The sequence below is a fragment of the Sinohyriopsis cumingii genome, chromosome 8 (assembly GCF_028554795.1).
Source record: "Sinohyriopsis cumingii isolate HCF-2022 chromosome 8, ASM2855479v2, whole genome shotgun sequence".
In the NCBI taxonomy this organism is placed as follows: domain Eukaryota; kingdom Metazoa; phylum Mollusca; class Bivalvia; order Unionida; family Unionidae; genus Sinohyriopsis; species Sinohyriopsis cumingii.
In genome coordinates this window covers 71,267,400-71,281,517 of record NC_142968.1, presented here as the reverse complement: position 1 = coordinate 71,281,517, position 14,118 = coordinate 71,267,400, and the positions used below count along the sequence as shown (strand labels likewise).

The 14,118-nt window shown below is 36.2% G+C and overlaps 1 protein-coding gene across 1 annotated transcript in view; it reads left to right on the top strand.

Moving 5' to 3' along the window:
- LOC149793788 (uncharacterized) overlaps positions 1 to 5,611 on the top strand; it is a 98,215-nt gene extending 92,604 nt beyond the window's left edge. Inside the window, exon 15 of the mRNA XM_089969053.1 lies at positions 3,953 to 5,611. Within this exon, the coding sequence (XP_089825179.1) occupies positions 3,953 to 4,151 (199 nt within the window). The 3' untranslated portion in view covers positions 4,152 to 5,611. The remainder of the gene's footprint in view (positions 1 to 3,952) is intronic.
- The last annotated feature ends 8,507 nt before the right edge of the window (positions 5,612 to 14,118 follow it).

The following is a 14,118-nucleotide window of genomic DNA, read 5'->3' as shown; positions in this document are numbered from 1 at the left end:
GGAAGGTGTACAAGCTTGATATCAATTTCAAGAATAACACAAGCCCGAAAAAACTAGTTCACAAATATATCCATATCTTTAAATAGTAAACAATAATAGCAGAAAAAGTCACACCATAGCCTTTAGTTAAGAAATTTGCCAGGGCCCAATTTACGAAACTGTACCCTGCCACCTCACAGCTGTTTGAGTTGGCTAATGTGTCGATCATCGACCGGGGCTGACTCAAACTATTACATGTGTATTTTTGTGCACGCTAACATGGTTTATGTGCTGGCATGCTTATTTACGAGACTGTGTGATATAAATTTACACTGCATTTAGATATGTCGCAAAGGAATTTGCGTGCTTTATTCTTAAAGCGAAAAAATCTGAAATAAAAGTAACCGGCGATAGCGTTAACCTGTCTGATTACAGGCAACCTGCGATAGCGTTAACCTGTCCAATAACAAGCAACCTGCGATCGCGTTAACCTATCCGATTACAGACAACCTGCGATAACGTTAACCTGTCCAATTACATGCAACCTGTGATAGCATTAACCTGTCGGATTACAGGCAACCTGCGATAGCGTTAACCTGCTCGATTACAGGAAACCTGCAGCTATTTTAACAAATCTATGTCAAGACACGAGTTATTTCAATATAAAATTCTAGAAAAGAAACAATCTTGTTGTAGTTTATACGTTATAGAATTTGCAGAGCGTTCCTACGCTCATACAATTCTATGTTCTTGAATGAAATTGTAAATCAAAATGCATGCAAGTATTGGACTAGAATTACATTTTGCACTTTGAAAACAAAACACATTTTCCATATAGTCTCTCAGGTGTCTGAGGCATAAATAATATAGTGCAGACATATACTTGTCCACGAAAAAAAATTAATGCAAGCACAATTATTCCATGCTTTGTTGGACAATAAGAAAAAACAAAAAATAAAATAACAACCATGACAACAAATAAATGTAAAATGCGGTAAACTATTTTTTTTATGTCAGCCATGTTTTGAGGGCCACCAGGAAACAGCGTTGCATTAGTTGTGTCCTGCCAAAAGCTCATTCATGTAAATGCAGTTGGTCTTCGTGTACTTAATGAGATTTTCTCTGCGAGGATAATCCAGTCAGTGCAGTGGTATACGATTTCATTAGCCCTCGAATCCAGTTGCGCTCAACAATCACAAGACAAAAAACAGCCCCACCTTAAAATTATACCAAAGCAGCTCAATCTTAGAAAGTGTTTTTGCTTTAAATAATTTACGGGAACTACTTCTACTACCTCCTTCCACTATTCGTTTTGAATTATTTCTTTCCAAACCAAAGTTGTATTAACTATAGCGTTGACTTCAGGCTTTTCGAGCGGTAACAATGGTTATTTGGGTCAGATTGATTAGGTATGTATTATCCGCGTTTAAATTTACCTGTGTAGTAAATATTCTATGCAGTGAAACTTCTAAGATTTCATTTCATTGTCCATACTGTTCTTTGTTAAATGTTTTTAGCATCTACGGCCAAATAGTTCTGGTTAACTGAATGTAACAGCGTTAATTATTTTCCTTCATCACGTTCAATTAACATTATTTTAATTGTCTTTGGATTTTGCGGTGCGAATTCAGAAAACAGAAATTTACATTTTAAGTAGTGTGCCATATTTTTTGAGCACCATCTATGTTTTTGATGGCAGTTAACCTGAACTATTTGGCCGTAGATGCTAAAATCATTTAACAAAGAACAGTATGGACAATGAAATGAAATGGTAGAAGTTTCACTGCGTAGAAGATTTACTACAAAGACTCGCTTCAGCTTTATAATTAAACTATTACGTCACTGATCAGCTACAACATGCATCGTCGCTTGCAGTAAACGTCGTTCTTTTTGTGGCCTATTTTCTTAGAAATCTGAAAGGAAATTTTGTATGTTCCTTTTTATGTTGTTAGATGTTTTTGGTGGGGTGGGCAGGTACCAATGCCTAGAATCAAACCCAATAATAAATCACTTGTGTGGTATCCATCGAGCTTCAAGTGTCATAGCGGCTACTGCATTAAATAAAGGTCGTGCTTATTATCTGTGTGCAGCACATGTGAATCAATATCTCTGTCTTCATCATTTGCAAATAGATTATTGTACAGCAAAACCTATAAGAAATATAAATTGGGCAAATCGGCCGTTTTCTCACTATCTAATAATTTGTGCCTATGAAAGATTTGTTTGCCTATTTGTTTGTATAGTGTCTAATGGCATATCTGCACATAACATGCTCAGTTGTAGTGACGCAACTGTAGCAAGGTGTTTTGCGTGGTTTGAGCAGAATGTACATCTCGGGCTAGCCTGCCAGTAGCTTCTCGTAGGTCGGTGGTTTTTTCCTGGGTTTTCCAGGGTTCTTCCTCCACCAGTCATACTGGCCGCCATGTATAGCCTATCTTGTGCTGAAAAATGGCGTTAAACCCTAGAACAACAACAACAACATTTCGGGCTAGCGTGGCGACTATCAGTCAACTAGTGCATAATATATATTAATTGACTTACTGACAATCCAAATTATATAGCTTGGCTTTTACCTTAGAGTTTTGCTCCACGTAATAGTCGTCAGTGAATCAGTTTGTAAGGAGACCAGTGAGTCACCTATGCGGTTTGTATTATATAAACTCAAATCTATCGAACTCGAACACCACTTGTTCCGTTTTCATGCTTCTCAAAAGTCCTCTGGAAATCACCATGACATTTCGTAAGAAAATAACACGTTGATTTAAACGAAATGGATAGGCTAATTATAGTATGGAGCAATCTCTTCATATTTAAATATTAAATTCGAATTCATTTTCGTCGCATGAATAAAACGCTAACATCTGATCTATTGTGCCTACACAATAACACAGTGGCGTCACTCGGGTTGGTGTCACCCAGTGCGGTAGCTCATGGTGTCACCCCCATGGTCCTCCTTCCGTAACAGACCATACAGAATCCTTAGTAATGTCATTTTGGTGTCACCCCCTCTGATGGTGTCACCCGGTGCAGTCCGCACCCCCCGCATCCCTCTAGCGACGCCACTGCTGTGCCTGCTAGTCATGTATTTAACTATGATCGGTTATCCGCTTATGAAATCCGACTAGACCGAGCAGTGTGTGCTCTGTAAAATTTGCAATTTTTCATTTTGGTGTCACCCCTCTGAGATGGTGTCACCCGGTGCAGTCCGCCCCCCCCCCCCCCGCATCCCTCTAGCGACGCCACTGCTGTGCCTGCTAGTCATGTATTTAACTATGATCGGTTGTCCGCTTATGAAATCCGACTGGACCGAGCAGTGTGTGCTCTGTAAAATTTGCAATTTTTCATTTTGGTGTCACCCCTCTGAGATGGTGTCACCCGGTGCGGTCCGCACCCCCCTAGCGACGCCACTGCAATGACATTAAATTAAAGGATTCACGGAACTAGTTACATGAAAAAATGGAAACCACTCTGAAAACGGGTGAAATAAAATATACCTGGATTTGGCCAGGATAGGTTGATGATCAAATAGTTTGTAAAAAGAATATTTTCCAAGCTTATCCTAGTAGTAACTGAACAAATGGACACATTGTTTTTGTGGAATTTCATTCCTTGAACAGACCAGTTTGGAACACTCATTACTGAAATTAGCACCTGAATGTTTGGTGCGGAAATGAATGCACCTTTCAAATACACATAGATCCAGAAAATTCCGCGGCTAGTAAGGCATTCTCTGCATAAAACCTGCAACCCATGATATATCTATACTGATAAATATCGGTTTGATCATGAGCATGCAAATATTTAAATGTATTGAACTTTTAATGTCGTTGTGTTTGCATAGATTTACGATGGGTACTGAATTAGTACTGTAAGTCCTGAAGATCTACTGTACATGTGTATGGTATGAGTATTTTAGACGTTCAAACATTTATTTAAAATAACTCTCCCTTTTCATCAAATGTGTCTTTTTCAGATGCAGCACGCTAAGTACAGAGATGTTCCCCCAGTGTCTGACAAATACCACTGTGGTAATTACTGGCGATGATATCCTTGTGAAGGCTGGGATCACGTTGCCACTTTATTGCTACATCACAGGACTAGTGATTTTCGTCCTACTTTTTAGAATAATAGCATTTATAGCAATGAAATTACATCTCAGGGGGCCAAAATAGTGTAATTACGTATTGGAGCGTACATATTATTAACTTTTTAAAATTCAGTCATGACTGATAAAAGTGAGACAGATTTTCAATACATTCTAGACTGATACCTTTGCAGCATACTGAATTACATGATTTTCTGAAAACAACAATATGGAAGAATCCAGATATATGAAATTCTAGCATTGTGTACATATACTGGATGAAAAAGGGAATTTTCTGATGTAAATTATTTAGTCCAAGAAAAATGGTTCATGGATGGAAATAGATGCTTTCTGTAAAAAAAAATACGTCAAGATTCTGGAGTTTTAGCGCATGTTCAGAGCCATCATGTGTTTTTTTTTTTCTTCTAACAAACATCATATAAACATTAATTCAAATATATACGAAGCCTTTGTACGAGAAGCTTTGTGTGTGTGTGTGCGCGCGCTTATGGTTTTTAACGTAGCTTGAACATTTTTTCAGCCATATCACTACGATGTCTGCAGTGTGGCAGTTTATAGTGATTCTAGCAGTGGGGCATCATGGCGCAGACATGAAGAATGATGTCCCACCCAGTCACATTATCCTGACACCAGGCCGACCAGTCCTAACACTAACCTCTTAATGCTTAGCGCCTAGCGAGGCAGCTGTTAGTACCATCTTTGAAAGTCTTTGGTATGACTCGGTCGGACGCTCTAAACACTATGCCACCGGAGCGGTCACATGCTGCTGTAATTGTTCTCAATAAGGAAAAAAGGGCTGCAAAGGTATACATCAAAAACTAAACGTTACTACTTGCAAGTCAACATAAGTATTGAAATGGAGAAAAACAAATTAGTTTTAGACGAGTGTGATTGGAAGGAATACTTTTTTTTTCTTGCTTTGTAAGTTAGAAAATTGTTCTAGACGTGGACGGTTTCAAATTAAAATCATGCCTATAATTTTACCAACAAATATATTTTTGAACCAACTTTGAAAATTCCCTCAGATGTGTACTCTTTATGTAATGACCCGTTATACACTTTATCTCATCTTTTTTGTTAGCTGTACCAAAACCGAGTTGTTATTTGCTAGTTTTATTGGGTGTATAGAGCATAGGTGTAAGCATCTGAGCAATTTTCAGGTTTCAGAAAGCGAATTTATTCTTGTTATAATGGACCAAAACAACGTAGATGAAGTGATCAATCTCCTTTTGTTTAACTGAAATCACATATCGATGAATGCAGAATTGACCAAAAAAAAAAAAAAGAGTTGATGTTTTATTACATGACAGGAAAATATTATGCAATATAAACTGTATTGGAAAAATGTTTGATGTCAAATGGCAGCTATTCAGACATGCCCTTGAAGGAATCGTTCTATGTACGCAAATCATAGCTACGATTTTAAATTAGCTTAGATATGTCCATATATGAAATTAAGCATGTATGAAGTGACGGAGGTATGGCCTCGTTTATTCTGCTGTTGGATATATTACGAAGGAAATTTTATATATATATATATATATATATATATATATATATATATATAATGTCAAAGGTTTTAACATAAATTGTTTTAATACTATTTGTCTCCTAATTTATAGTTTTCAGAGATTTTTAATAAAAGAAAGTAATGATGTAAGATGATAAAGTAAATAATGTCAATTCAACAAAGAAAATAGTTACTGCATTAAACTTTTAACAATTGAATGTTATCGCGAATAGCAGTCCTTTCAAGTACACTGGATCGACACTTCCAAACACATTAACCACACTAGCAGTTATTCTCACTTAACAAAAGAGGAGAAAGATGCCTTCAATCACTACAGCACAGAACCGACATAATAAAGCATGCTGATGGGGATTCCGCTGCGGTTGTTACGAATAGGGAAGACTACATTAGTGAAGTAAATAGGCAACTAAGTGATGTTAGGTTCTACCAAAAAAATAAACCACGATCCAACACTCGACTATACAAAAACCATCACTAATATTATTGACGACCCGTACAAAATCGGGCATATAGACCAGCAAGCGAGACTACTTAAGCCTAGAAAATCCCAAGGTAAGTCAGATTTTATCTTCTACCTAATAGCCACAAATAAACCCCTATAGACCTACAATCTCCTGTAACGAGCATCCCACGGAAAGGATATCTGAATATATGGATCATTTCATGAAACCAAATGTTCACAAATTACCATCAGATCTTCAAGACACGACAGATTACCTCATATAAAACAAAGCAAGGGAACCATTACTGCCAGATACTACGATTGTTTCCTTAGACGTAACATCTCTGTACAATAACATACCACACAACGAAGCGATACGGGAATGTAGGGAAGTTTGTAAACAAGAATTGTCGACAATCCGCCCACTCACTTCGTTGTAAAACTCCAGGAGCTTGTCCTAAAACTACATCCAAATCAATGGAACCGCAATGGGTACAAAAATTGCCCCTTTGTGTACTTATATTTTTTATGGGTAGACTGAGAGGTTTGACTTTTAGCATCGGTGGAACTTACATCATACCTATGGATACTCTTTATCAATGATACAAACAACAGGAAAGACAAAATCTTGATGGTTTCATATCTAAGGCAAACAACAGCCATCCTTCACTAAAATTCTTGGCAGAAGATTTCAACTCAAACCTGGACACAACAACCATACTGGTAGAAAATAAACTCCATATAGATATCTACTCCAAACAAACTGATAAATACCAGTATCTTTTCTCAACCAGTTGTCATCCAAAACACTGCATTCGGAACATCCCATATTGACAGGCACTGAGAATATGACATATATATATATATATATATATATATAATTCCAATTATTATAAATTGACTGCGTCTTCTACGCTCTGATTGGATGTAAACGGTCACGTGATACTGATCGGGAATTTTTTTACAAATCGATACATTCTGCGGACTACTTTTGGTTCCCTGTTACCAAATCATTTGACGTGAAGTTTATCTATATCAACGCCTTACACCCTAATAATAATAACAGCAAGTTCCCACCCACCCACTCCTGTGATTTCCGATAAAAAAATTACAAGCCACAGCTTAAAATCGACCATTAGAAGTTAAAACAATGTAATTGCCCAGACCTCCCTGCACTCGAACACTCACCCAATCCTCGGAAATAATTGCATTTCACCTCGACAACATGTTACGGCAGCTGTTATTCAAGGTTATAGTCATATGTCAACCAAGGGATGTCACTAAAAATGGACATGATTTTTTGCTTTTTAAAGATCGAAATGCGTAGAAAGTAATAACGATGTTGCCATAACAACAGGTGCCATGCGCAAGCGTAGTTTTCTAATAAAGGAATATTCCTAGTTTAACTGCAACAACTATTTTTTATATATATTAAAATATTGATCATAACAGTGTATCACTGGCATGACCCACAATAACATTCTACCCGGTATCACTGTATAAAGAGTCGATGAATCAAGGTTAGAGAAGATAGGGCTATGTTTTCTACCGCAGTTAAGAGGCTAATGAAAGAAAACTTCGATGTACATAAAAGTGAATGTTTGTAGGTTAAATCTGCTGATCTGCTATTAGAAAGGATGTATATTGAAATTATAAGGATTAAATGATCATGGTTGGGAATGTATCGATGTCTAAATTGTACCTAATCACTCACAAAGTTTACATAAAGTCCTTCGGACTTTATTTACTTTGTCATCGATTAGATAAAATTTACACATCGATAAATACCCAACCATGATAATTTAATCCTATAATAATTCAAATTTTTATAAATGAAACGGATTTTCTGCAATCCGATTAGCTGCAAACGGTCACTTGATACTGATTTGGAATTTTTTACACCGATAAATTCTGTGACTACTTTCGGTTTTTGTACTGTTTGCAGTATAACCAAACATTGCAGACACGTCAGTGTGAAAAGATTGTTTCATCTCTTAAGTTTTTTATTCAGCAAATAAATAAAATTATACCCTTTTTGTCATGTTTCAAATATTCTTTCATTGTAATGCATATAGGCCTACAATTTGGCGTTCGTCTGCTACATAGTCGCACAAAATGGCTGATTACGGTAATTTTTTACTGCAATTTTCTGCGGAATTTTTTTGACATTTAGATGACAAGGAGTTAAAAGAAATAATAGCGATTGAAGCAGATGAAGATGGATTTGACGATAAGGCGATGGATATTACAAACGATGAAAATGAAACAGAACAACATAGATTGCTAAATTCCCTCACACAGCACCTTATGATCTCAATGACCCTAGTCATACACAACAACAACAACGATAATAGCGTGGTGAACTGAGCCAGTCAATGTTGAGGCCGCTGTGGGATATAAACCAAGACTGAATAAATTATCAAGAAAAAAAACTACCTGTTAACATAGAATTCATTCTTGGGAATTACTATCCAATTCTTTACTAATGGAAACTACCTAAGTACCGGTTCAGTGTCTGAATTGGGTGTGGGAAGTCGCGGTCTCGTATCCCGGCCTAATCATATCAAAGACGTATAAAAATGGAACTAACAGCTGCCTCCCTAGTCGCTCAGCACTAAGAGGACTGATTGACATGGGGTCAGAATAATATGACTGGGTGGGACATCATGATACATGTCAGCAGCATGATGACCCAGTTTCTAGACATCACTATAAATAGCCACACTGCAGATAACGTAGCGGTATGACTGATTTTTTTTTATTAAAGACAAATCCAAAACGCGCGCACACACGTGTGTGTTTGTGTGTTTATAGAGCAACAGCTGCGAGAAAACTTTCAATTTTTTTCATTACGTCAAGACTTTTCCCCCGAGCCCAGCCATACAACGATAAATGGAACTACGACATTTGGGGCACTTATTAGACACCATTCAAGGCAGACACTCAAAACCTTGAAATGTGAATGATGAGTAGGAGTATATAGTATGGTGTCTTTATATGCCGAAGACTGAGCGTTGTTGTCATGGTGATGTTCACTGAACTTTTAACCATTTTGGTTTCAGTGCAGTAGCTGAAGGTATTTTCCTAATATCGTTACCAACATGTCGTGAAGTGTTTCCTCAATGGGTATGAGGAAACAATCTCTATTGATTTCAGATGGAAGTGTTACTGTAAATGTCATTATATAAATAAAACTGAGTACTTGTTTTGTTCTGAGTCGGCGGGAACAAAAGCAAAACAAGTTTTAAATATGGCTGTTAGGCCGAGATGAATCATAAGCCGTTTCCAACTAGTTTTCCCCCGGCTCAGTACAGAGCACAAATGCGGTTTTGTATTTATCACACTCTTTTATGTACGCTATCAAAATATATTTAGATTTACTGGATTAATAATATTCAAAACGAACTAAAATTTATAAACATATCAACGCAAGGACGTAATAGAGGACGAATTATATGTTCAAATCTGGTTGCGTTATATGGAAATATGGATAGAACAGCTGTACCGAGCGCATTAAATACATTATTTGACAATAATAATAATAATAATGTTTATTTGTAATATAGGTCACTTTCCCATGATACATATCCATACGTCATGCGGTACAAAAAGATGTTATAGTGGGTGCCAAACGAACGTCGTATCATTTTTAAGTGATATACATGAAAAGGTAATCATTATTGCATTTTTCGAACTGGATGAGGTACAAGTATATATTGTACAGTAATCACAGTACTAACTGAAAGAGATCCCTAAAACATACATGGAGCAAGTTTTGTGATATTGATCTAGAGTCTTATGTTGCATGGATCTTTTATAAAATGGTTTCTATAATATTTAATTATTTTATAGTAAACAGTACTAAACTAGTCATAAGAATTATACTAGTATCATTTTGTATAAAAGACATAATTTGTTCTAAAGTTGGATTTGTACATAAAAAGTCGGGTAAATATTTTCTTCGTGGTTCTCTATATAGCAGACAATCAGTAATAAATGGTATTCTCGCTCCGGTGACCTAGTGGTTAGAGAGTCCGCCTTGGATGCGGGAGGTCGCGGGTTCGAACCCCTGCCGTGTCATAAGAGACTAATACAAATGGTACTAGAAGCTGCCTCGCTAGGCCCTTATCATATAGAGGTTAGTGCTAGCGCAGGTCGGCCTTGTGTCAGAAAATGTGACTGGATGGATGACGCCCTAGTGCTAGAAATCATTCTAAACTGTCTCACTGCCGACAATGTAGCTATATGACTGAAATATTGTTAAAGCTATGTTAAAAATCCAAATTACACACACAAATGCAAACACAGACACAAACATTCCTGATAGCAAATGATTTTATATATTCCCGTGTTGCCTTTGAATGGCAAGATCAAAGCTCTAAGTATAGCGAAAATATTACAAAAATCACTATCTCCCAACAGTTCTAGATATCTTTGACAAGTAAATTCTACCCACAATGACACATAGAAACGTAGTCTTTCCATCGACCTAATCTCATCCTGCAGCTTTTGTCTAAAAATATCTTCACAAGTCTTGCTGAACGATCTAAGAAACGTATTTTCATCATTTACGCCCCTCGCACCTCAAATATTTCCAAATCCAACTGCAAATAGACGCTTATTGGCAGTATTATCCCAGCAATCACAATTCCACCACCACCACCACCACCACCATCTTAACTGCAAATCGTAGCATTGGTTAGGATATCTGGCATTTTTAGAATTCTAAGCCAATATTTCAAAATACGTTTATATCTTATACACTGCATGGTAATTCTTACATATTTGTTATATACGAAAGTATTTGAAATTGACTCAGATGTGCTAATGATATAGTTACAGAATGTAAAATTAGTTTTTCAATAGCATTGACATCGTAAAACTCTCAAACCTCAGTACCATTATGTAAGGATGAGATCCTTCTTTGCGGCAAACAGACGAAGCAATCCAGTTACGGGTAATCTGCCAAATGTTGAAAGACTTTGCTTCATTATATACATAGCCTCCAGCGCCTGCAAGGATATTTTTCGAGCACACATATCAAGATTATCTTGTGAAGAAAATAAGCATCCTACATAATAATTGTACTAAAATTGAATCTTTACCTATATATGACCATATTTCGTAACTTCTAACATAGCCACCACTGCGAAAAACCCGCTTTCCAAATTCACTTTTAATTTCAACTTTGGGCAATATGTAAGCAGCCTATTGACATTTTCAACTGCTAAGCAGTATCAACAAAGACAATTAAATCGTCTGCATATAACAATAGTTCTAAGATTTCTACTGATTCTACCCGGTTTCCTTTAGCTAAAAGGGGTTTCAAATCGTTCACCCAAAACATTATGTGTGTGTGTGTGTTTGTGTGTGAGCGATTTTGATTTTCTAACGTACCTTTAACAATTTTCCAGTCATATTGCTACGATATCTGCAGTGTGGCAATCTATAGTGATGTCTAGCACTGCGGCATCATGCCGCAGACACGTGGCATCATGTCCCACCCAGTCCAAACAGTCCTTCTTAATAGTACACTTTTTATACGTATGTCTCGGCCAGGGTTTCGAACCCGCGAACTCATGCATCCCAGGATACGCTCTAACCACAAGGCCACTGGAGCAGTCAACAATAATGAAAAGAGTAAAGGCGATAAAATAACCTTGCCGTACGCGCAATGGGCAATTAAACACATCGGTAATATGATTGTAGGAATAGCACGTGCTTATACATCATTATAAGTTGCCTCATGATTCTTAAAATATTTCCACTCACATTTTCACCAACTAGGTTTTGGTACAGTAAACGTCTTTACCATATCAATGGCTTTTTCATAGTCAATAAAGGCAGCATGTAATCTACCCCTACGTTTTATTAAATATTTACAAATTCATGAATATAATATAAATATACTATCCAGTGTAGAATATCCGTCTTTAAATCCTGCTTGTTCTTCACAATATTTTGTTTTCTTCCACCAGTTCATTTATCCTACTATTTAAAATCGACGTTAACACTTTGCCTAATACAGGTAATGGACTAATATCACCATAATAGGAGTATTCTCCTTTCTTCAAAATTAGTAAGATGATAGCCGTTGGTCAATATTTTTGATAATATCAAACATCGAAGAATGTATTAAATAATATTGTTAATATGAGTTATTTTATGTTGCTCGTACATATAAAGAAGTCGTTGGATAAAGCATATATTCTCCCAGCTTTGTCATGTTTCATCTTACTCAATGCGAGCGACTTTTAGTGGGATATGAAAGACATTCAGATATATCAAATGTTGCCAAGAAGGGGGGAGGGAACAGTGTGTAGATTTGACTGTTGTGTTTTGCACTTTGGTTTATGTCTAAGCAATACATATATAACGTTTATACAATTTACCATTTATAGCGTAACTATAGTAAGCAATATGGTATTTTCTAGTTGTGTTTTGAAACAATGATTCATATATGATCACTTAGGTCTCTTCCACCATGCTTAATGGTAATGACTTCTCTTGACTTTTTATGCTACTAATTTATTTTAGTTTTTAATGGAATTAAGTCTACCTTACTTTAGGTTTAAATTATATGTTTTCTGGGGGAAATTTAGGTAATTTGTCTTTAAAACTTTTTCTGTAAATATACATGTACATATTGATAGTCACATTGACGTTTTACTCATTAATTACATAATATGACAAGGCTGGTAATATATTTCAGCATTAAATTAAAGAGCGATAAATGTGATATTAAAAAAGATGTTTCTCATTAGACAGCTTTATTTTAATATTTTTCCTGATTTTCTTAAATAATAGCTCAAATATTTAAATTTTGCCTGAAATGAACTATTAGTCTTTAGGTGAAGATGCACTTGCAGCATAATGTGCAATTCACTTATGCAATCTTTGATTAGCAGAACTATGCACATTGCTCACTTATGTATTGAACAACATTTCAAGGACTGTCAAGAAAATCACAGGTGAATATAGAACATACGGTACTTATTATTGTTCTGGGGTTTAACGCCATTTTTCAGCACATGATAGGCTATGCATTGCGGCCAGTATTAATGGTGGAGGAAAGACCGGGGAAAACCCATGGAAGAACCACCGACCCACGAGAAACTACCGGTAAGTTCTCTCAATTTGTCAAATACTTTGTCTTTGAAATCTATTGTCTGTAAGATGTAGTCAATGTTACTACATATGTAGGTTTTTGCACTATGCAAGTACTAGTACCAGTCTGCATAGAGGCGCTAATACACAGATCTCTGCATTTTTAAATGTTATTTTAATTTTTTGTTGTTGTCGTTTTCTATACACCATTTTCCCTCGTATTACTACTTGGGTTTGTACCTTGTATTTAATGAGGTGAGAAGGGGAGGGGAGCCCTGAATGGTTCCCTAACTAATATATGATTCAGTATTTTCATAGTTAATTTTCGATCCTGATGCTTTCCAAAATTTTCGAACTCCTTTTGTATTTATTTGAAGGAGTTTTAATCAGTTATGAATTTTAAGCAGTCATCAGCGTGTTAAACCATTTTTAAGTGATGTTTCCAATTTGGTATATGGATTCTTTCTATATCTTTATTATCTCTTTTTTTTTCAAGCATAAAAGTTATGTTGCTATTTCGTATAATAGCATCGACAGTGGGCATTTCTGTCTCACCGATATCTCAATATCGAACTTCCGAGTTGCCGCTCGATTTACCTGTACCCTTGAAGACATTTTGTTGTACAGGATTCGAGTCCATTTTCTGAAGTTGAGCTTATCCTAGTTGTAAGTGAACAACAAGTAGAGACTTTTTTTTAAAAATGAAATTTCATCCCTTAAACTGTCCTTGAGTTTGGAACACTTATTACCAAAATTAGCACCCGATTCTTTGGTGCGAAACTGAAAGCACACGTTTCAAATGCATGTTAGTCCAGAAAATGCCGAGGCTCAACACAGAATTAGACATCCAGGAATCACGTATTCTGATAAATATAAGTTTGATCATGACCACTCAAAAATGTTAAAGTTATTTAATTTTTAATAACAGATTAACAATGGGAACTGTATTAGTTC